Source organism: Papio anubis, chromosome 18, assembly GCF_008728515.1.
Source record: "Papio anubis isolate 15944 chromosome 18, Panubis1.0, whole genome shotgun sequence".
In the NCBI taxonomy this organism is placed as follows: domain Eukaryota; kingdom Metazoa; phylum Chordata; class Mammalia; order Primates; family Cercopithecidae; genus Papio; species Papio anubis.
In genome coordinates, this window is record NC_044993.1 from 39,277,797 (window position 1) to 39,303,411 (window position 25,615).

At 50.5% G+C, this 25,615-nt stretch overlaps 1 protein-coding gene across 2 annotated transcripts in view; it reads right to left on the reverse strand.

The window, feature by feature from the left end:
• Positions 1 to 21,145, reverse strand: part of NKD1 (NKD inhibitor of WNT signaling pathway 1) — an 86,074-nt gene extending 64,929 nt beyond the window's left edge. Inside the window, exons 1-3 of one of the 2 annotated variants that reach the window (XM_003916863.4) lie at positions 20,896 to 21,145; positions 20,734 to 20,766; positions 19,930 to 20,063 (exon numbers count right to left, since the gene is read on the reverse strand). In XM_003916863.4, coding sequence (XP_003916912.1) covers positions 19,930 to 20,063; positions 20,734 to 20,766; positions 20,896 to 20,920 — 192 coding nt within the window. In that variant the 5' untranslated portion in view covers positions 20,921 to 21,145. The remainder of the gene's footprint in view (positions 1 to 19,929; positions 20,064 to 20,733; positions 20,767 to 20,895) is intronic. The other variant, XM_031658260.1, reaches the window with a different exon arrangement.
• Positions 21,146 to 25,615: the final 4,470 nt, after the last annotated feature.

Consider the following 25,615-nt stretch of genomic DNA (forward strand, 5'->3'; position numbering starts at 1 on the left):
GACTCCGTCTCAAAAAAAAAAAAAAAAACAAAGAAACAGGTGACATTAATTTTAACAATGTTATTTAAGCCAATATGATCAAAATATCGACATTTCAAAATACTATCGTTATATGTGATTTGCTTAATTATTAATAAAAAAAGTTGACATGCTTTTCCTTTTCTACATTAAGATTTTGAAATCCCCTGGGCACTCCCAATCCAGACCCGCCCTATTTCAAACGCTCAGTGGCTGCGTCAGGATAAAGGCTGCCATGGTAGGCAGTGCCCGCCCAGCTCCAACCACTTTGCTAAAGCAACGTTCCACGTCTTCCCTAAAACTCCTGAAAATCCATCTCTGCAGGACTTCCTCCATCCAAGGAACCCCACCACTCCCAACCAGAGGGTTCCACTTAGTTCTCAGGACCTCCTACAGACAAGACACCATGCTAAAAAGCTCACAAGATACAACTACAACAAGGAGTAAGAACTGGCCTCTGCCCTCAAGCAGCCTACAATCTAAGCGGGAGGAGAGGAGTGAAATAATTACCAACCCTACTGCACACCAGGCTCTGGGGCTTCTCACCCATTCTCTTTTAATCTTCATACTCGTCCTGGGAGATTGGTTCTGTTATTACCATCTCATTTTATTGGTAAGGAAATTGAGGCTTGACAGACCATGGATCTTGCCCAGGGTCTACCTATTTGACTTGGCCAACCCAGGGCAGAACAAAGGAGATGTTAGCAAAGCCATGTGGAAGCTTTTAAGAACAAGGAGGGCAGCTTCAGGGAGGGCTTCAGGGAGGGTGTGAGTGAACTTGGAGGCAGCATGAAAGGGAAGAAGGAAGCAGAGAGCCAAGGATAAAGCAGAGGCGTGTGTATTTGCAGGGAATACAGAAGCAATAGGTGCATTTCTGATGAACGAAACTGCACAAGCAGAATCTTGGAAGCAGGAAAAGAGGCCGGAATTCTGGGCCCTAAAATGCTGTAGCATGAAGCTGGTGCACAGGGCATGGTATGAGGAGAGTCCAAGTTCAATCACCCAGTCATGGGAAAGCATCCACTGCCCAACCCATAGGCCATAATGTCAGCGGAATCTGACTTTCCAAAATATTTATCAGAAGGCGCTGGGCACCAGACTCCATTCTGTAAACCTGGATGCTGTTCCAAAGCTGAGACGATAGATCTCCCAGAGAACCAGTTAAACTCTCCCTCACATTCTAAATAATGAAAGAAAGGAGGGGAAGAGAAGGAGACAAATCAACCTCCTCCAACTGCCCAACTTAAGGGATTAAGGTCCGAAGCAAGACAGGAGCAAGGGGGCCATCTCCTTATCAGGCACACGGCTGCTCTAGACACAGGCAAAACTTGTAACACGCATCCTTCTTCCACACTGGGGGAGAGAAGCACCCAGTCCTAATACACAAAGGTCAGACCCATCCTCCAGGGGCAGAATTTCCAGCCAATCTGTTTCCCTCGGATTTCCAAGACAGAACCGTCCCTCCCATGTACAGAGGTGCTGACTGGAGGTCAAAGAATGAGGCCCATAAATCTCCGACCTGCCAAGGGGGCCCAGATTTCAAACCTCCCAGTGCACCGGCCCACTGCACTCAAAGGCACAAGCAAAGGAAGCTGTGGGATGAGTAGATTCAGGAACGTGGATGAAGGAAGACCCCTCTCTCTCACTGCCAACGATCACCATAGACATTATGGACTGAATAAATGAGGAAACGCTTGACACAGATGCTCTCACTTAATCCTCCTGAAAGTCCATGAGGCAGGTCCTGCTGTTATCTCCAGTTTACAACGAGAAATGACAGAATCACATGGCCGGGAAATGGCAGCACCAGCTCTAACCTGGACTTCCTGTGTCTCCAGCTGGGGCCCCCCATAGGCTGGCCTACCACTCTCAGTTTCTTCCCCTCTCTGATATGCAGCCCTGGTTTCAAACCCAGTGCTAACCACCTTTCTTCCCTGTTCAAAACCCTTAGGCTTATGTGTGCTTGCAAAATAAGCCCAAAATCCCCAGGGAGGGTTAAGAAAAGGTAGGCAGGTGCTCAGGGGCCCCCCAGACCTCCGCAAGCCAACTCATGTCACCCACTCCCAACTCCAAAAATGCAGCCCACCCTCTCAAGGGGCCCATCCAAGAAGCGGGCTTTCTGGCACCACATTTTCCTCCCACAGAACGTGAGAATAAAGGGCTCTTTGCTTGTCTCCTGAAATAACTGGCTCTTGCCATAAAGCAATCTTCTGCCCAGTAAAAATATTTCTGTAAAACTTGGTAACTCTATCTGCGGTTCCTTTTCTGAAAGTCAAAAATCTTGGGGAGTGAAATATGGCAGAGGCCGGCTTTATGACAAGCTCATGAAGTCATGTCTACCCGAAACAGGCCCTCCTTAACACTGTGATTAATTTGCTGTTAACCACAGGGACTTTGTGTCTTAATATACTCAAAGCGAAGCACCAGTTCATATTTCTACCAGAACAATACCCACCACCCCAGACCTGGTGTCCAGCCAGGCAGGTAGCAGAGCCATGGCTGGGATCTGGGGCCGGAAAGGACTCAGTTGAGATTGGGGACTCTGCCAAAGGGCCATAACACACAAGGGAGCTGTTACCTGTGGCCTGTCCTTGGCCAAGGAGGAGGTACAGCTTATAAGTGAGGGGTGTCCCAAGATCAGAGTGTAAAAGGCACTCACAGCTAAATCAAACTAACTCCAAGACACCCAGAGAAGCCCCTGAAACCTCCCTAGGGCTTGGTTTTCCCTTCTGTAAATGGGAACAATCATCTCAGGGGAACTCCTGAGCAAACGAATGTGATGTCCCCTCTCAACATCTTCATCCGGCAAACGGCAACCACGCCCCTTTCAGGTGCTATTTTCGGCCCCAAAGAAATGGAGACGAGTTTACTGGGAATCTTCCAGAACATAGCAGCATATCCAGAGGCCTTAAAGGGCTACTGAGTATGTCTGCTGGGTGCTCACTGCATGCTAACACTTCAATGGCCATGTGCATTACTTCATCATTTAATCTTTCAAACAACACCAAACGGTGGGCATTCTGTTCCTCTTTTTATAGGTGAGAAAACTAAGGCCCAACATCAACACAGTTCAATATAAACCCAAGTCTGAAGCCTGGTCCTAAGCTCCATGCACCCCTCGAATTGGGAGATCGCAAAGGGAAAAAGGAGTGAAGTAATGCAATGAAGTCTTTAAAAAAAAAAAAAAAAAAAAAAAAAAAAAGCCAAAGTCATAAAAACTAAAATGGGAGTTCCTAACCTGGAGACATGGGTGCCCTGAAATTGGAGTGACCAATGTAAGAGCATTTATCTAAGGAGAGAGACACATGAGATTCGGTGGATTCCCAAAAGCGAAGTTACTCACTCCTTGAGGGTTAAAAATCATCAACCTATGATCATCATAGAGAGGTCAGAAGCTTGAAAGGAAGGCTGTAACCCAGGTGGGCTGAATGGAGGAGGTGGCAAACCACCTAGGCTCTTCGAAGATATGATAGAAATAGGTGGATCAATGGTCAGATACCTGGCTGCCCTGTCCTTACCCAGCCTTGCCAGCTGTTGACCAAAGCCTTGTTCAGTGATTCTGATTGCAGGGACCAGGCCATCCACAGCTGTTGGCTCCACCCACACAGTGTGCTTTCTACAGCCCTCTCCTCTCAAGTCAGTTTCTCATCAGGGAGATTCAAGGGATGCGGGTAAGGGGGTGATCTCAGCCTCCACTCCAGGACAAGCATGTGACTCAGGACTGTCAGAGGCACAGGGATGGGTTCTGGGATGCGACCCAAGTCAAAACAATGGGAGCTCTGCCTGGACTTTTGCTGGAACTTTCTTCTCTAACAGCTGAAGCTGGAAGCCTGGACTGCTGGGAGCCAAGTTGCCATTACCTGGGAAGGGTGTGCCTAAGGATGAAGCCAATCTAAAAGAAAGCAGAGATGAAGACACAGATTGCTGTCCTGGGACACAGCTTGGGCTCGAGGATCCAGCTGTAACTGAAGCCCACTCCCTCGTTACACAAGCCAAGAACTTGACTGTATGAAACAGTTGACATGGGCTTGAAACCCAGAGTCCCAACGGATCCACAGAGAAAGGTCACATCTACTTAACCACAAGCTCCCCCTGAAGCTGCTTTCCTCCTTGATTTTGTAGACACCAACCAGGGGGAAAAACTCCAGCTTTGCCAGAAACATAGCAGAGCCATACCCGGGGATCATATCAGGATGTGCAGTGTGCGTCGGGGGCACAGGGGGAGGGGTGGAAGCAGAAATGCACACTGTTGCTCTAAAGCCGACCACAAGCAGAAGCCCACAAACGATCTGAATGCCCAGCAGTAAGGAATCAATGCAATAAATGATGGTCTATCCTTATAACAGAAGGCTTGATAGCCATGAAGAACAATAAGATTATACATTCTGATATGAAATGATTTCCAAGATAAGTTTAAAAAGTTACATATTAAGAAAGCAAGGTGCAGAGCCAGAGGTATACATGAATCTTAAGTTAAAAGAAAATATTTAAGGTCTGTATCACTTTCCATTGTAGTTGTTGTTGAGAGACATGGTCTCACTCTGTCACTCAGGCCGAAATGCAGTGGTGCGATCATGGCTCGCTGCAGCCTCAAACTCCTGGGCCCAAGCCATTCCCCCGTCTCAGCCTCCTAAGTAGCTGGAACTACAGGCACACATCACCATGCCTGCTAGTTTTTGTTGTTGTTGTCGTCGTTGTTGTTAAGACATGGGGTCTCACTATGTTGCCCAGGCTGGTCTCAAACTCCTGGGTTCAAGCAATCCTCCCACTCTGGCCTCCCAAAGTGCTGTGATTACAAGCATGAGCCACTGCACCTGGCTTCTATATCACCTTTTTTTTTTTTTTTTTTTTTTGAGATGGAGTCTCACTCTGTTGCCCAGGCTGGAGTACAGTGGTGCAATCTCAGCTCACTGCAAACTCCATCTCCCGGGTTCATACCATTCTTCTGCCTCGGCCTCCCCAGTAGCTGGGACTACAGGCCCCCGCCACCACACCTGGGTAATTTTTTGTATTTTTAGTAGAGATGGGGTTTCACCGTATTAGCCAGGATGGTCTCGATCTCCTGACCTTGTGATCTGCCTGCCCTGGCCTCCCAAAGTGCTGGAATTACAGGGGTGAGCCACCAGGCCTGGCCTCTATATCGCTTTTGTATGGTTCCCACCTTAAATGAATTTTTCAATTAATCTACTAAAACCAATGCTTCCTGGTCTTGTTGGCCAAGACAGCTTCTGCTGTCAGTGCAGGGATAAGCATGCACAAACAGAGCATGGCTAGAAGTATCTTGAGGAGCCCACTACAGCAGATGTCTCCAGAGGGGGAAGCTGGGAGGTGGAGGTGGGAGGAGGCTTCCTGTGTACTGCATACCTTTAGTACTATTTTGGATTTTCCTTTTTTTTTTTTTAACCATGCGTACGACTTAATTTAAGGAAAGGAAAAAGGTGAGGACCCTTTCTGAAGGGGCAGAGGCTCTCTTCAAAGGCACAAAACATCCTGGCTCCATAAAAGAGGTGGGGACTTAGATGGAACAGAACAGAATCCCTGCCCCCTCTGCAGCTGTGTGCCCTCCGGCCAAGCTGCATGGTCCCTCTGAGCCTCATCCACCTGGAAAATGTTCTTGAGGATCTGCCATGTGCCAACCAGGGCAAAAGGCCCAGGGATACAAGACTGAGCCATAAAGAACCTGCCCTGTGGACTTTGCAGTCTGGCCTCAGTTTCCCCATAGTAATAACTTTGATCCTGGCCACATTTCTGTGAATATTAAATGCCTGACAAAGCCCTGTGAGGAACGTTTTGCAAGCCATAAAGCCCTGGGTCAATCCTGGCTGCAAAACAGCCACCCACTCAGTGCTGCTGCCTCCAACCCAGCAGGGAGTTTACCTTCCAATGCCCCAGACCAGAGCCAAGAGGACGAGTCCTCACTCAAGAACCCCAGTAGCAGCTGCTGAGCAGAACCTCCAGGGTTAAGAAGGCTAGAAAGGCCCCGAATTGTGACATCACGAGAAGGTGCTCCAATCCAACCATCTAGAAGGAAGATCATGATCATTCCTCACCGTGGCCATGGCTGTGGCCAGCCAGGGCCACCCCCACCAAGCCTGAACAAAGCCATGTTACAAGGAGCAGGCTGTGGACAGGCCCCAAAGAGGGTTAACCAGTGCTTCCTGTGGCGGAGCGGTTTCTTTCCACGACCACCTGCTGTGAATCACTCCTTTGACACCTCCCTGCCCACTGAGGATGGAGTTTAGACTGACACACAGGATCTTCTCCATGGGTCCAGGGCTGTGCCCGCTGAGGACTGAGCTTAGCCTGACACAGAGGATCTTCTCCATGCGTCCAGGGCTGTGCTGTCCAATGCGGTAGCCACTAGCCTCGAGGGGCTATTTAAGTTCACATTTAAATTCATTCAAATAAAATATATCTTAAAAGGCAGTCTCTGAGTCCCAGTGGTCACCTTCTAAGCCACAGGTTCCCAGAAGGGACAATGCAGACACAGAACATTTCCATCATCAGAAAGTTCTACTGGTCAGCACAGTCTAGAGGTCCTTTCCACAGCCCCTTCTTCTTCCCATTCTACAGGGGGGAACCTAGCAGTCTTTTCAAAAGAGGCAGGTGTCAATGACTGCCAGGGAAGCTCTAAATCCATTTGCAAGTTTAAGCAGCTACAGTTTTGGGGATGTGGGAAGAGGAGAGAGAATCACGGAGCGAGAGCTTGTCAGGAGTGAGGGCCTGTGCTGGTGTCTCTGTAGGGTCGCTCATTAGGTCCCGCTACTCTACAAATGGGGAATGCCCTCCTCCTCATCCCTCTCTAACTCCTGCACCCTCCTGTCACCTTTCCTTCAGGGTCCAGTCGGCCCAGCTGTTGCCCAGTACAGAAAGGTTCTGACTCAGGCTTGGGAAACCCCAAGGACTCCACACTTCCAACAGCACCCAAGAGGTTCGGATGTAGGTGGTCCTCGGCCACACCGAGTCCTCCCCAACCCCACACCCTCTGGCTGCTGTCTTCTGTCTCCACTCCTTCTGGCAAACCTTCTCCATAGAGTTGCCTACACACGTTGTTTCCTCATCTGTCATTCACTTTTAAAATGTATCACCGTTTTGAAAAATACAAAAAGTAGCACATGCTCACTTTTTTAAGTCAAACAACCTAAAAATGTACAAAATGAAAAGCGAAATTCTCCACTCCTCAGGGAAACAGTCCTTGACCGTGTACTCTTCCAGCTCTTTCTCTATGCCCCTGCAGATACATAGTGACACAGGCCTGCATAGACTTTCGCACACTGTAAGAAACAGGACCACAGCCTATGAATGTTTTGCACTTGCTTTGCTCATTCAGCAGTGTTTCAGGGTCTCTTTCCTGTCAGCAAGAGAGGACCTTACTCGCTGGGCTTTCACCAGTTGCAGAGAGCTCAATGAGAAGTCCACACCACTGTTACCTTGTACCCTAGGGATGGATGTTTGAATTGTCACAAACTTTTCATTCTTCCAAATGCAGCCATGAATATTCTTGTAAGTATGTGCTTCTGCTCCCCTGCACATGTTTCTCAGTCCCTTCGTGAGCCACCCAAGTCTCACCTCTGCTGTCACTTCACCAAGACAGTTCCTGCCAGACCCAACTGTGACCACCAGGATCCTAAACTCAAGGAACACATCTCAGTCCTTTTCTATAACTCCACTCCCTCTTCAAGAGACCACCTACTCTCTGGTAGACTGTGTGGATGGCCCCCAGTGAATCCCACTTCCCAGTATTTATGCCCCTGTGTAGTTCTTTCCCCTATATCTGAGCTGGACCTGTGACTTGCTTTAATGAAGAGAATGTGTTTTTGCTAATTCCAGGCCTAAACCTTAAAAAGTCCTGGCAGTTTTTGTTTCCATACTCTTGGGAAAGACAGCCACCATGTAAATCGGATTACCCTGAGACTGCCATACTGTGAGGAAGCCCAAGCTACCCACGAGGTGAGGCCAACTAGAAGAGAACTGAAGCCCCAGACATGTCACCCAATTGGAGCTGCTGCAGTCAGACCCTTGCTGTCAGAGCCACCCTAACTGTGCCGCATGGAGCCACAGACAATTTAACCCTCCCAGGCTCTGCCCAAAGTGCATACTCTCAAGCAAGTCATACAGTGATCAAGTCACTAATTTTTGGACTTTTTTTTTTTACAGCAATAGAAACAAAACCTTCTCCTTTCCTTTAATGCATTTGAGAGGAGGAAGCAGAAGGCAGGAGAGGTCATAACAGATACCTCATAGCTAAGCTGGACGCACCCCCAGGCTCAGGGTTCCCAGCACAGCATTGTGTCCAACCCCTGACAACTCAGCCATGTCTGTCTTTCTCCTGGGATGAAGCTGCTGCTGTTGGCTTCTCAGGGGAGAAGCCATGGGGCCCCCCCATGGGACTGCTCATCCCCTTCATTCCCTAAGCAAAGGGAGTGAGCCAGCAGCAAGAACCCACAGCATCCTTGGGAGCACTGACCCAGGCCCAAAAGTCAACAAACCAAACAGCTCAGAAAGCACAGAGAGGTCAGGAAAGTTGCCCTAGGTCACACTGCTAGTGAGAAGTACAGCCAGGGCTCAAAACCAGGCAATCAGGCTCAGGGCCTGCACCAGTGACCCACACTAGTGTTTTTCTAACACTCTGATTATGACCTATAGTAAGAATTATATTTTACAATGTGCCTCTGCTGTAGATAGATAGATATAGATATATGTATATGCGTTTGGGTATAGGTGTGTGTGAAGTGTGTGTATACATTTTTTTTAACTAGAACAAAAAATTACATAAAACAATATTTACTCTTACTATATATAATGTTTTCTCATATTTTTACTCTTTTCTATTTCATTTTGGTCACTAAATTGATGTCATGAACAATGAATGGGGCTGAGACATACAGTTGGAAAAAAAAAAAAAACTCACCTAAACTGATTTAAGTTGGCTCTAAAATCACACTGATCTGAATTTGAATCTTGCTGAAGCAAGATTCCACTTCCAAGTCAAGGGGCCTTGGGCAAGGTGGTTGACTTCTTTAAAGCCTCAGTTTCCCTATGGGTAAGATGGGCATAATAATAACAGCTGCCTCATAACGGTGCTCTGAGAAGCCAGCACTATGAACAGTGCTTGGCCCAGAGCCTGGCGCACAGCAGACATGCAGCAAGCAGCAGCTACACTGTCACCACCTCCTCCTCGGGCTGCTGCTCCGAGGCTCAGCACGGGGCTATGCACACAGTGGGCAGCTCACGGGCACATTGAGCCTGCAGCCACTGAGAAAGCAGGCACGTACCCAGGACCAGCTGAGGCAGTGGGTACCTTTGGACTTTCCAGGGCAGGGAGCAAGCAGAGAAAGTCCCCAGTGCCCGCTGAAAAGGCAACTTTGTTCCTGGATTATAGTAGTTCTCTTCAATCATCTTTTTGCCTTTGAAGGGGGAAAGAAGGGTAAAACAACAAAGTCAGGGTCAAAAACTGTCCTGGAACAAGGCTCCCTCTGGAAACCAGGCATGGAATGAGCATGGCACCACACACCAGCACCCCCAAATCCACTCAGTGGACCACCGCAAGCCAAGGCCTCTGAGTGAGGGGCCCACCAGCCCACACAGCCTTCTGAAGTTAGGAAAACATCCTCCGGCCTGAGTCCATTAGCAAGGCTGTGGCCTGAGGGAAGACAGCCCCATCCTGCTAACAGGGTCCTTTTATGCTCTACCTCCCCCCTCCCCAGGGCCCCAGCTCTATGCTCAAGGCCAGCAGGCTTGGGCAGCCCAGCAAGCCAGCCAATCCGCTCCAGGGTGACACTCTTTCTTGTGACTGAGAGGTTCTCCTCCCTACCTCTTCCAATCTGACCAGAAAGCTGGAGTCCAGACACCAGTAACACTTCATGGAAGACTTGCAGCGAGGAGACAAGGCCTCGTGACGGGAGGCAACATACAGTGGTACCACCCAGCCCAGCAGGCACTGCCCACTCCCCACCGCTGCACCACATAGTTCTGCCGTTACACCTCAGAGACTGGAATGTGGTTCCAAGTCAGACACCGAGAAGGCAGCTAAAGACTTTTTCTGTGTACCAACCCTGCATGCCTCCTGGCCTTTGCACATTCCATGCCCTCTGCCTGTAATACTTTTAATAAACCTTTCATCACCTAGCTATTTCCTATTTATTCTTTGGGTCTTAACAACTTATGCATCACTCCCTAATCCGAAGTAGAATCCTCCCTTATTCTCCTTCCCCATCCTTTTCCTTCACCACACTTAGCACACTGGTACCACACTTAGCACACATCCGGGTGATCACTAGCAAACAACACTGGCAAGCTGCGAGAGAAGGGGTGACATCTTCTTTATTCTTTAACTTGCTGAAATGAACCCATTTCTACCCTTAAAACAACTCCATGAGGTAGGAACCATTACTCTACCCATTCCACAGATGTGAAAACTGAGAATCAGAGATGAGCCATCACTTGGCCCCACCGTGCTGGGGAGAGGTGCGGCTGGGACTTGGACCCAGGAAGTCTGATTCTATAAGTTCTAAGCACACCTCTGGCACCTTCTATGGGCACATGCTGGTCTTCAGCATAAAGTCTCCCAGCCCACATCTTTTGTTTGTTTGTTTGAAACAGAGTATCACTCTTGTCACCCAGGCTGGAGTGCAATGGCATGATCTTGGCTCACTGCAACCTCCATCTCCTGGGTTCAAGCAATTCTCCTGCCTCGGCCTCCCAGATAGCTGGGATTACAGGTGACTGCACCATGCCCGGCTTTTTTTTTTTTTTTTTTTTGTATTTTCAGTAGAGGCAGGGCTTCATCATGTTGGCCAGGCTGGTCTCGACCTCAGATGATCCGCCCATCTCGGCCTCCCATCCCAGCCCACATCTTTACTTACCCTTCCTGTGCCTCCCACATTGCTCTCCCACCAGACTGAAATATACTGTGCACAGCTTCCTGGCACTGAGGCTTTGCTTGGCCTGCACTCTCTGCCTTGGATGCAGCCTGAGTCCAGCTCTCCCTGGCTGGGCTAGTGACTCTAACTTGCTGGGCCGGCCTCCTCATCTATGTGATAGCGGAATAATACCTGAGGCAGTTGTGACGATTCTACAAGAGAATGCATTATGTATTAGGCACAATGTTTAGTGCATATGATACTCACTCGTGTGTCCTTTTATCACTAACATACTACTTCTCTACCACCACCACCATCAGAATCTTAAAGGTCTAAATCAGCAAACACAAGCCAGAGTACTACAGGCCAAATCCAGTCGTCTGAGTCACCCAAAAAAAGTGTTTTCTAAAAATTTTAATTGGTTAACAAGAATTTTTTAAATTGGAAAAGTTTCACATAAAAATCCAGACAGCTGGATTTTCTTAATGATCAGCCCATGCGGCAACACCAGGGTCATATTCCCACATGGCAGTGATTGGCTGGGGTTGAGTGGCACTGCCCCCTTGAGGCAGGGTGTGTGTTCCCCAAGGGTGACCCCGGTTCCCACCCCTCTCAGATGTCTCCCACTGAGCCTGTGGCATTCATTCATATTACCTCTCTGGCCCCTGTAGGTCCTTAAGTTTCTAACCCCTGATCTCAGTCCTACCACTCTTCAAATCCCTACTCACATGCCCACCTCCTTCAAAAAAACCCTCCCCAACCTCCACAGCCCTGTGCTTCCCTTATGGTTTTATACTTTAACAGTTAACTTGCACTGAGTATTTCATGCAAAGATCCAAAGTGAAATATTAGCCTATCAAATGCGGTCACATTTAAAAGAATAATCTATCATGACAAAGAATTTTGCAGGGCCAAGAAGGTTGCACTAGGAAATCCAGCAATGTAAATCAAGCATACAAATCACACACCACGTTAGCAAAGAATGATCCATTCCATCTGCATCCCAACAGCATGTGACAAAATTCAATAATTATTCCTGATTTTACAAAGCTCAGAAAGCCAGGAGTTGAAGGAAGCTTTCTTAAACAAAAAGTATCATACTTGGTAGCTGTTAAATAGAGTATGAGAGATTCTAACCAATGCAATAAGAGAAGAAAAATTGATGAAAGGCAATGGGGACAGCTTAGTTCCACTCTCACAGAGGCAAAAACTATGTCCTAGTCCTCACAATTTCCACAACACCCTAAGCACAGCACGTGGGATAGAGAAAGTAGTCAAATATTTGTGGAATGAATAACACCCCGGATGAGTTCTGACCCCTGGTACATGTTCTCAAAACATCCAGTACTTTTTGGAGGCACATATCACAACTTAAATTGCACAACTTGTTTATGAAAATATTTCTGTTTTCCTATGAGAAGCTAACTTCCATGAAATCAAGGCCTTCACTCTAGGTACCAAGCATTTCTAGGTGTCCCTGGCCTAAAGCAGGTACTCAATGCCTGCTGCAACAGACACAGGGGCCTACTGGAGGGTGCGGGGTGGGAGGAGGCTGAAGATCTAAAACTACCTATTGGGTACTGTGCTTATTACCTGGGGGATGAAATAACCTGCACACGAATCTCCTGTGACACACAATTTACCCATATAACAAACCTGTACATGTACCCTGAACCTAAAATAAAAGTTAAAAAATATATATAGGGCTGGGCACAGTGGCTCACACCTGCAATCCCAGCACTTTGGGAGGCCAAGGCAGGAGGATCATTTGAGGCCAGGAGTTCAAGACCAGCCTGGGCAACATAGTGAGTCCCTGTCTCTAAATTTAAAAAAAAAAAACCCTACTGCAGATGCAAGAATGAATGCACTCAATAGACAGTGCTAAATTACCATGATTTTATTCTACTTCTCAGCTGGAGAATCTGAAGCCCAGGCAGGGAGTCTTTGGCTGAGGCCACACCAGTGTGAAGCCCTCTCAATACCCTGGTGTCCTCTGAAAGGCATCAGCCACACACAAGGCCACACACACATGCCACAGCCCATGTGACTTAACAAGTAAGGAAAGCGAAGCCCAGACCCATGCCTCAGAGCCCTCTAAACAAACACATCCAGGACCCACCCCGGCGGGCCACGCCGCCACCACTCTGAGGCTGGGGATGACTTCAGTGCGGAGACCTGAGGCTTTCCTCCCAGAGCCCCACGACTGGTGCCCACACGGCTAAACAGCTCCCTTCTGCCTTCCCAGGAAGCTATCAAAGAATTACTTATGTCTCTGGAAGTGCTTGTTTAGAGAAGGTTCTCCACCCCACCTGGGCTTGGCAGGAGCGCAGCCTCACCAGGCTGCCCTTCGGGGCTGCTCAGGCTTGCCTCCAGCCCCTGGAGGAGCTCGGTCATCCTTCACGCGGAGAGTCGAAGCCATGAAGCAGCGGGAAGCTTCCCAGGATAAACGGAGCAGGGTGACATCAAAGTCCTCCTTCCAGATTAAACAACTGAGGCCTTCAACTCTCGCTGGCGTTCCTTCCAGGATATTCTGGGCTCCTGCCTCAGTTCTCCCTCCAACGGAATGGCAGATATTTTGTTTGTGAGAGACTGAATTTTTTTCCTTCCTCAGGGAGAGGAGGAGGAGGAGGAGGAGGAGGGGGAAGGGAGGTGGGGAGGGAGAAGAAGAGAAAGAATGTCTGTGAGAGACAACAGCGGCAAAAAGAACACGTGTGAGTGGGCAAGAGAGAGGGAAGGCAGGGAGGCAGCCGGAAGTGCCTGGTTTGGAATCCGACAAGTGATGTGAAAAATCCAAAAGCATCTAAATCCAAGTATGTTGTGATTCACAGCCATGGGGCGAGGCTGCAGGACCCCCGAGCTAGGAGGATTCCAGAGCACCTGGCTCACCAGTGCCAGGGGGGCTGCACATCCTGTCTCAGATAGCCTTGCTCAGCCCACATGGGGGACCCTCTTTCCATAGGCACAGGCACGCTGCAGCTCTGGGGCACGATGAGCTTTCTCTGGGGTTTGCTGGTCACTCCCTCTTGTTCCCTGGTCCCTGAAGTGCCTCCTTCTTGAGGAGCAATCCCACCCCACAGGTCCCCCGTAGCCCTGACAGCTGGGCTTGCAGTCCTGCGGCTAGCCTCCTCCCCAACACGACAGCAGGGCCACCCACCCAAATAGGCCGGGTTGTGCCCCCAAGGACCTGTCCGTGACACAGGGGCAGCACGCTGACTGCCCGCCCTGCTCCACCCGACATGCCTGTCCAGAGGGACAGACAGGTAACTCAGATGTGCCAAGAGCCACCAACATGCGAGGCTTTCCACAGACAGTGCCAGGAACGACTTCCAGTTCCCACAGGCTGCAGAGCCACTTGGAGGCCACATTCCCTTCTTGATTACCCACTTGATTCCACACAGAAGCCTCCTGGCAACCCTCCACCCCATCTTACAAGGGCAGCTTGAGCCTGGGGCCTTGGTCAGCTCTTCCCCCAATCTCCAACTCCTTCCTCCTCTTTCCTCAGCCTCAGTGGCCCGTCCTACCCCCTCCCTCCCAGAGTGCCTCTGTGTAGTCCTAGGAATGGGCCTGGGTGCTCACTGCTGCTTTGTCCCCTTCATCAGATTGGAAGCCGCAGGAAGGCAGGAACCACGTCTCTCTTATTCTCCACTGTATTCCCAGAGCCTGGCCCAGTTAGGGACTTATTAACTCATAATTAATAACAAGGCCAAGTGTAGTGGCTCACATGTGTAATCCTAGCACTTTGGGAGGTTGATGTGGGAGGATGGTTTGAGGTCAGGAGTTCAATCCAGCCTGGGCAACAAAGCGAGACCCAATTGCTACGAAAAAATAAAAATAAATTAGCCAGACACAGTGGCGTGCACCTGTAGTCCCAGCTACTCGGGAGGCTGAGGCAGGAGGATCACTGTGAGGCTGCAGTGAGCTATGATGACGCCACTGCACCCCAGCCTGGGTGGTAGAGTGAAACTGTCTCTAAAAAAAAATAATAAACAAAGAATTATTGATAACAATTTATATTAATTCATTAAGCTGAGTGCCTGAAAGAAAAGGCCTGGTTCTACCCTTCCAGTCCAGACAGGAGGACCTGGGAAAAGATGGAATTTGGAAGCAGGAATTAAAGGGAAGAAGCTGACCAGGGAAGAGGAGCTGGGGAAAAAGGAGGCAGGGAGGGTGTCTTCATTTATTTCTTCTTTTTTTGCTGCTGACAGTTCAGCCTTGATGTTTCATGCCCTCATGGAGACGGTTTGATCCCAGAGTGTACCTGAGCTTCCTGGTACAAACAGCAACACTGTCCATCGATCCGTCCATCCCTACCTTCCAACATCCCCACTGGGCGAGCAGAAGAAACGTCCCCTGAGTTCTAGGACCTTGTAGGACCCATAGCAGGTGCCTCCTGGATTTGATTTCCCCCAGGTTTCCTACAAAAATGTGAATGAAGAGGGTGCTCCTGGGCTCTAGAGAACAGAAGGCATGCATAGTCTGGGTCAGGGGCATCCGGCCTCCTTCCCCAAGAAGAAAAGTCTCAAAGTGAGGACAAGACACTCCTCGAAGCCTCTACCAGAGACCACATCACAAAGACCCATTAAAGCACTAAGAAGATGACACCCATGGCCACCACCCACCCATCCTGTGGGACCTATGGAAAACCAGAAGGTCCCTCCAGTCCCCGGCACTCTGCCCAGCCCAAGCTCTCCCAGCCTCTGCTTCCCACCCCCCAGGAGGAAAGACAGTGCCCAGGCTGGGCCAGGCAGCTGGCCCTGGTGCCTGTGAGTAGAGGGGACCCTCCCTGGAGAACTCGAAAATGCCAGTGAGCAAAGCCCAAACACCTCCACCCTGAGTCCTTCTCCAGCCTTAAAGCAAATCGTCTTTTAATCCTGAAACACCAAATATTTAATTTATGCTCTACCTCAAATGTCAAGCCCACCTCCCAGCACATAGCTTTGAAACCACGTAAAGAAGCCTAACACTTTCCATATGGTAAAGACATGGGGCCTTTTAATTGTGCCAACTGGTATCATTCAAGGGTAATTCCCTTGGAATCCGGCGCTCGGGCAACAGCTGGGCCAGCCTCCAATCTCATCACCCAACCCCACATGTCCCCATGGGACATGTAAGCCTGCACCCTCCTCATCTTCTCCAAATATCCAAATGTACTAGGTGCCCCCAGCCAAATTACCAAACTGCCTGGCAGCCGCCTTTGATCCAGAGGCGGGCTTGCCTGCACCATGGCTCTCAGCCTATTTCTTCGGGCAGCTCTGCTGTACAAGAACAAAAGGGCCAATCGGGGCCGTGGGGAGGAGATTGTTTTAAATCTGGTTGTACATATTTACAATCGGCCTGTGAGTGTATACAGAGGCACACAGGTCTTCACCAAGTGTCTCCCACCTGATACCTGAGTCCCCTGCACTATTTAATCAATCTATTAAGCTTTTTCACTTGTCCATTCTATTTTCCACACCCAGTGTTTCCAATTGGTTTTCTTCTCTAACTGCCTGTTGCTGCTTCATGTTTCCAGCATCCTCCGTTGTCTCTCTGAGTTTATGATGCTTATTTTGCTTTCTAATTCTGTTTAACACAGTGTTCTCTGGCGTGTGTGCTGGTCAGTTTATTGCTTCTCTTCCACATTACTCGTGTGCCTCCCATTTCTCATTCCTTTTCTCCTATGAGCCCATATTCCCTTGGACTTGCTCATGTCCCCATGGAAAGGGCAAAAGCCCAGCCCTTGGCCTGCATCCCTCCAAGTGAGCCTGCCATGAGAGTGGGGGAGGCAGAGAGCCTCTGGTGCTCTTATCCCAGCCCTATCACTCCCTGTTTGTAGGCCCCCATCTCCAACCCTACAAATGTCTTCAGTGAATCTCCCAGTAGGTTAACTTCCTTCCCAGGTTCAACGGTTATAATCCCATCATAACCCACCAGGGACGAAAATATTATACCCATTTTGCAGATGAGCTAATTAAGGTATACAAGGGTAAAATGGTTTGCACAGGTGACAAATAACTAGGACAGAGCCTGACCTCATTTATTTCTGTATTTAAGAGGGCAGGCTTAGTTTAATGCCAGCATGGTCACCCTTTCACATCTCAGGACCCTGTGTGCAACTTGGACTCATCTGGGACATTTCCCAAGTTCATCAGATCCCGTCAGGAAGGAAGAGGGCAAACAGGGGCCATCCTGCTTCTGCCTGCCCCACGACTGGCTCATCTCAAAGCACCCCCTTTCTGGGAGTTTTGTATGCAGCACCCTCCAGGCGGATGCCCTGGCACAGGGCTTCTCTACACATGGCTTCTCCTAGAAACTGCTCCAGAAAGGGAGAAACACACAGTCCACACCAGCGGGCTGTCAACACTACAAGGTTATGGGGAGGATTAAGATAATGTAAGCAAAGTGCTTGACACATATAGGCACTTAATAAATACTAGTTATTATTGCAATAACAGTAATACTAGTTGGATGAGCCACTGTGTCTCCAGCCACTTAGTTGACAGGCCACATAAATGACTGGAGGCAGAGACTAGCCCCAAAACAGGCTTGGGGTTGGTGGGAGGACCTCTGCCAGCCCTTGGAAACCAGCAGACTTTGCAGCCCACGCCCTCCTACATCCTGATAATATCATGGAAGAACCTACCAGCTACCCCTTCGGCACCAGAGGGAATCGAGGAAATGAACTAGCCTGAGGGTTGCCCATTGCTGTCCTGTTCAATATCTCAGTGCTTCCCAAACTGGGCATTGCGTTCCCACATTCACAATTTTGACCACTTGTACTTAATATTTTTCTCTGAATCGACTTCACATTAGACTCTTTTTTAACTTAGCTTCATCCTAAGCAATAATATCTGCAAAATCATGGGTTTGATGTCCTAGCTATTTTTTTTTCTGGTTTAAAAAAAAAAAAAAAAAAAAGATAACTAATAAGATTTAAAATATTCATCCAGGTACCGCCTGAAATCACCTGGAGGACCCCTGGAGTGCTGTTCCACACCCTGGACTCCCCCTGAAGGTCTGACTCCTTATCACTACCTCTGCAGACACACTGGCTAGGCCATCTGGGGCCAAGGTTGGTGAAAACCCAGGCGTCTGGGTCCCCAGCAGCAAGAACAACTCCCAAGGAGACAGAGGCCGGCCCCCTGCTTAACATCTTTGATGGCTGGGGCCCACCCTCCAACCACCTGACACATGTCACGCCAACGGCTCTGAGCCTCACATCTTCAAAAGTACTTTGAACAAACATTAATGACCTCTCAGCATTTCTCTGAGAGAGGGGGCGAGGGAGGGAGGGGGACAGGCACCATCCCATGCTGTCCTCAGCTAGGGGAAGAAACCAGGCAACAGAATTCCGTGACTTCACCAAAGCCACAGACTTAAGCTGGGGCCCCCTCCCCATTCTCCCTCACTTCCCCCAATGGTAACTTTTACTGGCCTGCATTCCTCTCGCTGGGAACACTACTATTTAATTAAAAACGACAGACTTTTGTTTTCCTCTCCCTCTTTCCTCCTCCCTCCCATCCTCCCAGACTGGATGCCAAGGAGACCCACCAAAAACATGCGGGTAACATTTGTTATGGCTTTGAAGATAAAAGTCAATTGAAGTAAGCCCTCGTTGTATTTCAAGTTTTCCCTCTAGCACGGAGCAAGCTGCCTGGCAGTTCAGAAAAAAAAGAAAAAGGAGGGACTGCAAATAAATGTCATTCTGCAGGAATACTTTGTAAAAATAAACAGGCTGAAAAAACCCAAAACTTGATTAATGGAAATCCACTCAGTGGGCCTCTGTCTGGACCTGCAAATGCATTTGTTCATACGGCTAAATTAGACCATTTTCGTTGGTCTTTAAATAAATAAGTAGATCAAAAACTAGAAAGGGCAGGAGAAGAAGGGAAGGTTTGTAGTTCTGTTTTTAAAGGGCCTCAACTGCAGTGCCCCCCACCCACCAAGATTTGACCTTTACTAGGGGACAGCAGCTTCAAGTCTGACCAAGCCAACAGAAGACAGAGAAGCCCCCAGTTAAGCAGTGGTGGTGGAGGAGGACAGGGGAGCTTCTCCCAGGCCCAGAGGTTATTTCATCCACACACAGGAACTGACTTTATCCACAGGTCCACCTCCCGACACCAGCACTGCAAGCCGGCTGCCAGGTCCCACCACCCAAATACACACACATCTGAAGTCTCCACTGGCCTCTCCCCAGCCCATGGATAAGACCAAAGAACTAACCAGACCTGAGACTCAGTCTATTCCCCCTCTAAGTTTAAAAAAAAAAAAAATTAAATGTCACATCAAAAAGTTGATTCATCCTTTGATCCTAGGCTTGCGCGAGTTCCACGCAGACCGCCTGAAAGCCCCGTGCAGAGTTCCGGAGCTCACAGGACATCTGTGAACGCCAAGTCCCAGGCCAGGAGCTGGGGCTGGACTCACTCATTCCCATCACACTTAGTGCTCCTCCACGAATTCCAGCCTCAGGGACCCATGGGGTGAAGGCTCAGGGCTGTGCCCAGGCTACAGTAGAATGAGGCCCTCTCTCTCATGTGCCAAGTAAGGGGTCTGCCAGGTCTCAGTCCCCCTAGATCTGCCACCCAGAGGGCCGCCTGCTCTGCTGGGGTTCCTGTACAGGTGGCACTGATGAATGCCACAGACAATCAGAACATATTCAGATCCTGGGGCTAGCACAGCTCTACCCTCCACCCAGACACCCCAATACCGCCCTCTCCCTAGCCCCTACTCCACCTCCACCTTTGAATGCTGGTGGCAGAAACAAGGTAGAAGTCAGAGCAGATCCCCAGATCCCTCCAGTACAGACATGCTTCCCCATCAACTGGACCTTCACCACCTCCCCACCTAGGACCTTTCCCCCAGGCAGCCCTCTGCCTCCAGCTGGGCACTTCAAGGTTCTCCAAGGCATCCGGGAAGAGGGTCGCGTTGGTGGGGCAGGGGGTAGCTGAGAAGAGATTTTTAGACCCAGAAGCTGTGCAGGAAAGTGCTCAAAGTTGGGGTGCATGGGTTTGGGGACCCATCTCTGAGGCTGAAAGGAGGCCAGGAGGTGGGGCAGGGTGGGGAATCATACCCGGGTGCCTCGGCCTATGGTGCCCGCCAACCGCAGCTGTCGGGGTCCTGAGACACCGCCCGGGCAGCGCTGTCTCCCGATCCACTCCTCGATGCCCTTCCGAGCCCAGGCAGCGCTCACGGCGAAGCTGTCACCTGGGGCGGGGACGACACGAAGCCCCTGAGTCTGGCTCCGGGGACCAAAACTTACCCCCGCGGAGGGAAGGAGGCGCGGTGGGAGGCGAAGGGCCACAGCACGGCAGCCAGGAGGGGGTTCGCGGGCTGAGGCAGGAGCCAAGAGAGGGACGCGGGTAAGTAAAGGGGGGTTCAGCGAAGCCCCAGGAGCGAGGAGACAGAAGAGGGCAAGAGGGGTGAGCAGTACCCCTGGAGGACGGGTTTGGGGATCAGACCAGGGAGCGCTGGTGGCCAGGACTGCAGAGGAGAGGGCTGGGGGTCAGGAGAGGGGCCGCAGTAGGTGCAGGAGCCAGGATACGGGAGAAGGCGCCGGGGGGCAGGAAGAGGGGGCAGGGTCTTGCGGAGAGGCGCTCGGGGGTCTGAGGAGAGGGCGCCCTGGGAGCCGAGGGCAGGGACGCGGGAGGGGGAGGGGTTGAGGGTCAGCGGTGGGAGCGCAGGACCGCGGGGAGCGGGTAGAAGGGACAGAGGAGGGGGCGCGAAGGCTGCTCCGGGAGCGGGCTTGGGGAGCCGGTGGCCGGAACTGGGGCTTGGGGGTGGCACTGGTCATAAGACCTGGTGGGCTGGGCCGTTCTGCCGCGGCCGCGGTGTCCCCCGCGTCCATCCCCGAGGTCTGCGCCCCGCGCGCCCCTACCTTCCGGGCTCTCCCTGCGCTTGCACACGGCGGCTGTAGGCACATCGCGAGGCGGCGGCGGCGGCGGCGGCGGGAGAAGGAAAGAAAGGAAGGGAGAGAGTTAGCGACCGCGGCGGCGAGGGCGGCGGGGCCCGGGGCGAGCGCGCGGGCGGGGGCACTGACCCGGCTTGGAGTGAAGTTTCCCCATGCTGGGGCTGCGGCGGCTGGGAGCGTCCCTAAGCCATGCGCCCGGCCCGCTGGCCTGGCGCCTCGCCTGGCTCTCCTCCTCCTCTCCTCAGCCTCCGAGCCGAGCGGAGCCCGAGGCGGAGCCGGGACGCGCTCCTGCCGCCGTCTTCGCGGCCCGACTGACGCCCGGGAGCGCGGAGCCCCCAGCCTGCCGCCGCGGCCCGCGCCTCCCCGCGCGCCCATTGGCCGGTGCGGCGCATCAAAGGCGAGGCGGGCTGCGGCGGGGGCGGGGAAGGGGGCGGGGACGGGGCGGGGACGGGGGCGGGGCACGGACCGGAGGGGCGGACACAGACTGCGCTCCCAGCCGCGGTCTGGGGACCCCACTGGGCAGCTTTTCCAGGAGGCTTATTGGGACAGAACACCCCGGCCCTCGCCAACTGTACTGTCACTTCCCTCCGCTCCAGGTTCCTTCTAAACGGGCAGGGCGAGACTCGGCGGCTCCAATTTACAGGTGGGGAAACTGAGGTCGGGAGCGGAGACCTGAGCTGCTCAGGTGCAAGCTTCGACAGCGCTGCCTTTTCCCAGTCTTCCCACGACCTACCTTCTACAGAAAGTGTTGATTACCCGCCCCGTGCCCTGCCCCCCACCAGCGCACTCCTCTAGTTTCTTATTTGGGAAGTCCAGGAGGAGACCCCAGCACACCCCGGGTCAGTGTGGGCCCAGCCCTCTCTTGGCGGCGACAGACGTCCAAAGCGCCCCGTTATCAGCCAATCTCTCGCATCTCCTCGTCCAGGGGCCCGTGGGTGCCCGCCCGGGTCGGGGCGCGCTGCCAAACTGCGCGGCCCGGAAGGGGGTAACCGCTGGGTCTTTGATCTTCCTTGGTTTCCGCTCCCCGCTGCAGTTCGCCAGACCCATGGGTTTGTTTGTTTTGTCTGGGGAGGTCTCTGCGGGGAGGTCGCGCGGCGGGGGTGGGGGGGCGGTGGACATCAAGGGGTTCTACCCCACCTTTGTGGCTCTCAGAACGCCTGCCCCCTTCTGGGGACACTGTGGGTCCGTGTTACGCTCGTCCTGGTACCAGGCAGCCCGGGCGTGGGAAGAGAAAAGCCGGAGCTCAGAGTGAAACCAGCCCCCACCTTTGACGTGAATTCCCTGTGCTCAGTTTTGTGACCTGTAAAATGGAGGCTCCATTCTGCCCTTTTTGCCGACTCTCCAGAGCAGCACTGCCCAATAGAAATATAATGTGGGCCACATTTGTAATTTTAAATTTTCTCGTTGCCGCATCTTTTAGAAGTGAAAAGAAATAGATGAAATATTAATAATATATTTCGCTTAACTCAATACAGTCAGCCCTCCCTATAGGTTCCACATCTGCGGCGTCAACCAGCTGTGGACTGAAAATATGCAAACAGAATAATACAGCAAAAATAAAGAATAAAAAACTTTTTAATACAGTATAACAACTATTTACATAACATTTACATTGTATTAGGACTTACAAGGAATCTAGAGATGATTTATAGTATACAGAAGGGTATGTGTAGGTTATATGCAAATACTACAAGACATTTTATATAAGGGACTTGAATTCTGGGGATTTGGGTATCTTCTGGGATCCTGGAGCCAGTCCTCAAAGATACCAAGGGAACACTTTTTATCTAAAATGGTATAATTTCAAGATATAATGAGATATTTTACATTCTTTGTATTGCACTAAGTCTTTAAAATTCAGTGTGTATTTTACACTTAAAACACATCTCAAAGACTAGCCATATTACAAGTGATCATTTGCACTTGGCATTGTGGCTACTGCATTGGGACGCATCGCTCCAAAAGATCTACATGTCTCAAAAGGACATTAGGAATTCACAGTCCCCCAGAGTCATAAACCTCTTCATCCAAGTGTCTTACTTTCATCTTCCAAGCTTCCTTTTATACACACCCTTTTTGGTAGAAACGAAGGCTAATGTTATAAGCAGGTACATTATAATCCTGTTGGCTGGGTGGTTTCATTTGAGGAGTGCTGAAACCACAAAAATATATTACTGTTGTCATTTTTATGTTACAGTTCTTCATTCAGTACTTCTGATGTGCCAGTCCTCGTCCTCCATCATGCATAGTCCTCGCAACCACTCTCCGATGCAGACTCATACTTGTTCTAGAAAGGAGGAAACCTATTCAACCCAGAGAGGTGAACTCACTTGCCCAAGGTCACACAGTTCATCCATGACCCCATTAGGAACTGAACTCCAATCTGTTTATTTCATTGCCCAGGCTTGTTTTCACTACATCAGGTTGTTCCAACACAGTGCAAAACTAATGTTCCACCACTAGAAAGAGAGTCTCCCATCTGGAAACAAATATGAAGGGCCAGCTATGTGACAACCATTGTTTTAGGCACTTAAGATACATCAGTGGACAAAACAGACAACTGCCACTCTCATGGAACTCCCACTCACCTAGGGGGAAGATAGGCAAGAAACAATAAATGTAATGAATGAGTAAACAGTGTGGTAAGTTACACCAGGGGTAACAGGCCATTTTTCTTTCTTTCCGTCCCATAAGGAGCTGGCAGCAAACAATTTTGCCCTCTGGGGGACACTTGGTAATGCCTGGAGGCATCTAGTGAGTAGAGGCCAGGGTTGCTGCTATACATCCCACAATGCATAAGGCAGCCCCACCCCCACCCCACCAGAACAAGTGACCCAGCATCAAATGTGGGTAATGCTGAAGTAAGAACCCCTGGGCTGTAGGAGCATGAACAAGTGAGGCAGAACTGCAGGGGTCGGGAGTAGGAGGGAGGCAGGGGTTTGAGCATCTGAGTCAGAGTAGGCACCCTCTTTCAGACCCCAAAAAGGCAATGGAATTCATCTGGGGTTTCTGTTTGCCTTTCTCACCCCTCCCCACTGGTACCAGGGTGCCTCTAAATCAAAGCAAAACTTGGAGCATCCTTTCTCACAGTGCTTAGAAAGTTGGTTACTTTCTTAAACCAGTCCTGGCTTTCTTCTTTCATGAGAAAAAAGTATCCCCTCTTCCCCTTGGGAATTTCTTTTTACAGTTCAAAAAGAGATAAAAGCAAGAACTAAAACTGCATTTAGCAGTTTGAGTCTTCCAGGGAGCAAATCCCAAATGTCCAGCCCAGACACAAAGCCCCCCTCCACCTTCACCCTGACGCCTCCCAGCCCAGCAGGCGCCTGGGGCTTCACCGCTATTGGAATCATGACACCCCTACTGGGTCTGGGGTGAGAACCCAAGAGATGGGCCTTGTGGCAAAATGTTAGCCTGTCCAGGGCTCTGAAAAGGGGGTCTCCAGGGGCCACCAGCATGCTGTCCACCTGGGGTGGCCATTCAGCCTCCGAGGGCTTCCCACCCCACAACTAACTGTCTTTTTATGTTTTAATAATTTATCTGGCCCATTTCTTGGGCTGTATACTTACAGTGACACATCTTTTTCTTTGAAGATTTCCCATCCTTTGGGGGAGGAGAATGGGAAAGGAAGGCAAGGAAGAGATAAGAGAGAGAGATTATAACAGAAACGGGTTTCATGGGGCTTGAGATTTAACAAGGCTGGTTTAGGTGAAATCTGTCAGACATAGGGCTGGGAGATTAAAAAAAAAAAACAAAAAACAAAAAACAAAAAACCTACATCACCCAGGTTAGCTGCCCCAATGCTTGTCCCCCAAGTTAAGCCATCTGATCAGGCCCCCTTCATATGCCACTTCCTAAAGGAAGCCCTCCTTGACCTTCCAACCTGACGGGCTCTTCTCTGCTCTGATTAGCCAAGGTTTCCCCGCCCCCTCCCATCTCCAATTATTTTTTATGGATGAGGCTAAGTTTCACTCCTGGAGCCAGGGCTCCTTGAGGCCAGGGTTCTTGCCTGACTTGCATCTCTGACTGCAATGCTGAACACAGCATTGCCTATAGCAGGTGCCATCACACCTGCTGTGGAAGGAGAGAAATTCACTCTGCCCAGCCTTAGCCAGGAGCATGTTGTGCTCAGTAAGGAGGGAGTACTGCCAAGAATATGATCTGGGATATATGAAGGAGAAAATCAGTTCCCAAGTCTCCACTGGTTCTTCCTGGATCCCTGGAGTTGCTTTATTTTATCGTTCCCTGGTGAGTTTTGGCATTGCTAAGGGGCCTGGAAGCCTAGTTTGGGTGAGGAGGGGAAAGTTAGACTACTCTGCATGAGAAAATATCAGGCATTTTGGAGGGAAGGGAAGAGAAAGGTCTCAAAAGAAACAGCATGAGAAGAGAGTGATAATGGGGCCTAAGAAGGCACAGCCAGCAAGGTGGGGAGTGGCCAATTCACTTTTGGGACAGTGAGCTCTAACATGCGATTGGCAGTGTTCTCTTCTTCCTTTGTTACTCCAAGCCCTCAGCAAAATCCTAGCCACTTCCCTGGGTTAGTGGCACAGGACAAAATGAAGGAATCAGAAAGATGACCCCCACAGGTAATTAACGGGGCCAAGGGCAATCTTCAGGGTGGAGATATCCTGCAGCAGAAAAGATGGGAGCCAGAGGCAGCCAGGAGGCATTAGGCCTTGGATATGACATGGAGGAGGCTGGGCTTCCCCAGGAACTAGGGCTGGGGTCTCCAAGTCACTCTGTTTGGGTACTAAAGGCAGAGGGAACAGCACGTGCAAAGGCCCTGAAGTGGGGACTGCTATGGACATTTGGAAACAGCAAAGAGGCCCCTGGTTCTGGAGCAGAGAGAGCA